This window comes from Halyomorpha halys, unplaced genomic scaffold, assembly GCF_000696795.3.
Source record: "Halyomorpha halys isolate HHAL.00 unplaced genomic scaffold, Hhal_1.1 Scaffold171.1, whole genome shotgun sequence".
NCBI lineage: Eukaryota > Metazoa > Arthropoda > Insecta > Hemiptera > Pentatomidae > Halyomorpha > Halyomorpha halys.
In genome coordinates this window covers 187,139-191,273 of record NW_027115842.1, presented here as the reverse complement: position 1 = coordinate 191,273, position 4,135 = coordinate 187,139, and the positions used below count along the sequence as shown (strand labels likewise).

At 27.7% G+C, this 4,135-nt stretch overlaps 1 protein-coding gene across 13 annotated transcripts in view; it reads left to right on the top strand.

Annotated features, from left to right (window-relative positions):
- The window catches only part of enc (encore), a 130,659-nt gene that overhangs the window by 93,327 nt on the left and 33,197 nt on the right, over positions 1-4,135 (top strand). For all 13 annotated transcript variants that reach the window (XM_067052800.1, XM_067052796.1, XM_067052798.1 and 10 more), the window contains 2 exons: positions 1,963-2,120; positions 3,363-3,488. In XM_067052800.1, coding sequence (XP_066908901.1) covers positions 1,963-2,120; positions 3,363-3,488 — 284 coding nt within the window. The remainder of the gene's footprint in view (positions 1-1,962; positions 2,121-3,362; positions 3,489-4,135) is intronic.

The window sequence follows — 4,135 nt, the reverse complement described above, 5'->3', positions numbered from 1 at the left end:
GAGGGGTGAAAGTATTGTTTAAGCTAAAAGACTGATATCATTTATTTATTTAGAGCCTAATAAGTATTCAGGATTCTAAGAAGAATCAAAGGAAAAGAAAAGTCTAGGTTTTTTGGAGGGGTGAGAGAATTTTTTAAACTATAGGACTGATATCATTTATTTAGAGCCTAATATGGATTCTAGATTCTAGGAAGAATGTGACGAAAAGAAAAGTTAAAAAGATTCTTCAAGCTAATTTGCTCGACATTCTGTCAATCATAATACTTTTTTCTTATTCCCTGGAAAGAGACTAATCGATTAGTCGACAATAACAGTGATAAAAACGCATGCTTTTTGAGCTAAAAACCAAAAATGCTCAATTTTGTTCATAACTTTTTTCTGCTCGAGAATTCAGGGATTCCTGAACCTGTCAAATTGTTAATTTAAAATATGTTCATCGGGTTGGATGTAAAAATGATCAGTTGATATTTTGGCAAAGATGAAATTTTTTTGCTATCTACCTTTACCTTTATTCTATGCTTCTGTATCGACAAAATTGCAAAATTATCAACAATGAACTAATTATTGATATTTTTACAATTTCTTCAGTTTTGAAGCATTGATTTGTTCATCCTTATATTTGCTAGAATGACTATTCATCACTTTAACCTATAACCAATGATTTAAAAAAAATAAATAAATATAAAGAATATAAACTTAACTGAAACATTTCCAAACAAAGTTGATTTTCTCAGTACTTATTTTCTCTTTGACTGAAACCATCCAAACTAGTTAATAGTTATTTATGTTTAGACATTTGTACATCCTATTATTTATAATATAAAGCAATTTTTTAATTGTCTATGTCTAAAATCCGTATTATACAGCTTCCCTATAAGTAATTTTAAAAAAGTCTTCAAAATGTTTTAATTAAAAATCAGAAAACAAAAGTTAACTAAAATGAAAATCACTTAAGATATAAACATAACCTTACATGACTATCACTATTTATTAACCAATCAGAACTTGTTCCTATGATAAATTATAAAGGCTTTGGATTATTTTTTTTTCTATCATTGCTGATGTTTAAGTTATATTGTTTATTTAATATCTTTTAAATATGTTTTTATTTTTTCATATCATTAACTTTTTTTTGTGATCCCATAAAACTAAATTATAATGGATTAGAAATTATGTAACTGATTAAACTTATATATTTATACAAGCAACCTGGCAATGCTTCTCTATTGCTAGATTTGGGGATGCATATAGGTTAAATGAACAGAGTTGAAAGTTTGATATCAATTTGTGCATTTAATTAAAATTAAACATACAGTATCATTTTTATTTATTTTTTTACTTGAATTATACCAACATGATATATTATGCTTTATAATCTTTGTGTAATTCAAGTATTCCCCAGATTTTCATTGTTAAGCTGTTTTTACTGTTATGCCATTCTTTTGATAGCAGGTGAAGACTTCAGTGTCTTGAATGTACATTTCTCAGCTGGGTTAGAACCACTTCTCTGCCATTTTTGTGGCTTGAAGCATGTTAAGGCTTTACTTCTCTTTATATTACTAAGCCATATGTTTTTATTACTTAAATATTGTTTTCTTTAAGATGTGGCTGCTTGGTTAGGAACTTATATCTTATACCTTGATTAGGAATAGAAAAGGCTTCTTTGGCAGCTTTATCAGCCATTTTGTTACCTTTTACCCACATATAGCTTATCAATTTTCCATCTTCACTAATCATGTTTGCCATGTTAATCTACCCTTAATTATATAATATAATTAATGAATAATGATATTCAATAATAAAATAAAGAATCTTAAAAAAACAAAAAAACAATCAAAGTTGTTTATGACAAATATTTATGTGTTTAATTTTCTATGTTATGATTCTCATTTTTAAATATTAAAATAATTTTTACAATTTTATTACTTATTAACTTAGCACTACTTTTTTTCTTTAATTCAGAAGGCTGTGAGATAGTCCAAAATAAGATAGAGAATGGTTATGAAGCTCAATATTTGCCTCCAGCTCAACAATATACTCAATCATTGGAACCTCAGCAGATCCAGTTCCATCCTGTGTATCCTCCGCAACCACCTCATCATTATCAACACCGAGTTCAGGTAAATGTTTTTAAAGAATTATTTAAAGAAGTTTCATGACATATTGTACTCTGTATATAACATATTAGGACATTAAATCACCAAAAAAAAACAGACTATTTGAGCCATTGCTTATCCGTAATTCCTATCTTCACGGAGAAATACTTTTTCCAGATTCAGCCTAATTTATTTATTTTTTATGATCTGATTTGCGACAGAAAAACCCAAAATCATTGCTGCCTTAATATTATTAATTTATTAGTTCATTATTAATTAATATGTCAGTTAATATATCTTTTTGGTTAATTACTAGATCTGTTTGTTAATATTATGTAAAATATAATACTTATATTTTTGGTTGCAGACATTTTTTAGTATTGGAAGATCGCCGATGTTTATTATTAATAAATGGAATATGATCTGGGTGCGATAAAAAAAACTCAAATAGTGACAACTATTTTAATGAGCCAACGTTTAGCCCCACATTGCAGGACTTCGCCAGGGCTGTTTTGACGGAAGTCAAAGTCAGAGTGGCTACTCGCTTAATAAAAAATTAAGATAAAATAATAATTCTTAATATCAGATTAAAAGTAAAGTTAATAACAAAAACAATTACATTTTTATGGATTTAACAAAATAAATGATTAATTTCTAATGGGGAAAAAAATAAAAGAAATTTAATTTAAGAACACGATGAAGAGCAAAAAAAGAAATTAAGATAAAATAAAATTTGAGAGTGACAATAACAGAACTGATAAATATAGAAATTGTAACAGTATTGATTGGATATAAGTTTCATTTAGGGTTGCCTGTAGCTCATTGGTTAAGACACAGTCTTACCAATTTGATGTCTATTGGTGGTGATTATTATAAAAAAGTAATTTATTACAATATGCCTAAATTGAGTTAAAAGTAAAAGTTTGGCTTTTGAATGCCTTGTTGATCTTCTAACTTGTGAGGAAGAGAGTCAAGATGAGCTAATTGAAAATTGTCATTACATTATTACTATTATTATACATCACTTTATTGGTTTTGTAAACATCCAAATCATCAAAACACAAACTACGAGTAAGTGACCTAAAATAGCAACAAACAAAATGGTGATGAGCTCAGCTGGTCTGTTACGGGACGTCATTCTCCATTTAACTGACTCTCAACCATGTTGTATTGTTTTAATATGGAAAAAAAAAGAAATATTTCTCCATTTACCATGTTAAATGAAAGATCATGAAAACCCCTAATGTAATATTTTTTTTTCAATAGGAAAGTATGAACGGAGCTGATTTATCTCAATATATGGTCGGATTGAGCTTAGATGGTTCGAGGCAACCTGGGGCACATATACCGTCAGACGGTAGGCATCTATACTGGCCTCCTCATCACATTCAGGTATTTTGACTTGATATATTTTAATATATAATATTCATATTTTAATATGCCAACTGTAAATTTTGGGTTTTTAGGATTTGTCATGGTGATTCATACCATTCATTCATTCGTTCAAAATTCATACCATGCATAATTTTTATTTTCTTATGTTTTCACCACTATTGTAGTTATTTTTCATCAGGGTTACTCATGTAGATATAGTAATAAGTATAATTATTTTTTCTAAAAACAGTGCTTCCTTACAAAGTACTGAACCAATAAACATTCATGGGTCAAAATGAGTCATATTATTATTATATAATATATGATGGTAATATTTTGCTATTTAAGGTAAATATTTTATGGAAGACTTAACTACATTTAAAAATGTAAGTAAATTTTTTTATACAATAGAGAAAAAAAAAGGATTGGCTTATCTTTTGTTTGCTCCCTATCAAGCACGAATTTTAAGATTATTTTGAAAAATAAAAAGTTCTGATTCTGAATTAGTTATTACTCAATACTTTGATAATAAAGTAGCATCGATTCATTAATTCCAAAGCAATGATAGAGCAAGTTGCAGAAGCTAAGGATATAGATATCTATATCTATATAGATTTGTTACTCTCTCTCACTCTCTCTCCCTATATAATATAAAGATATTGATA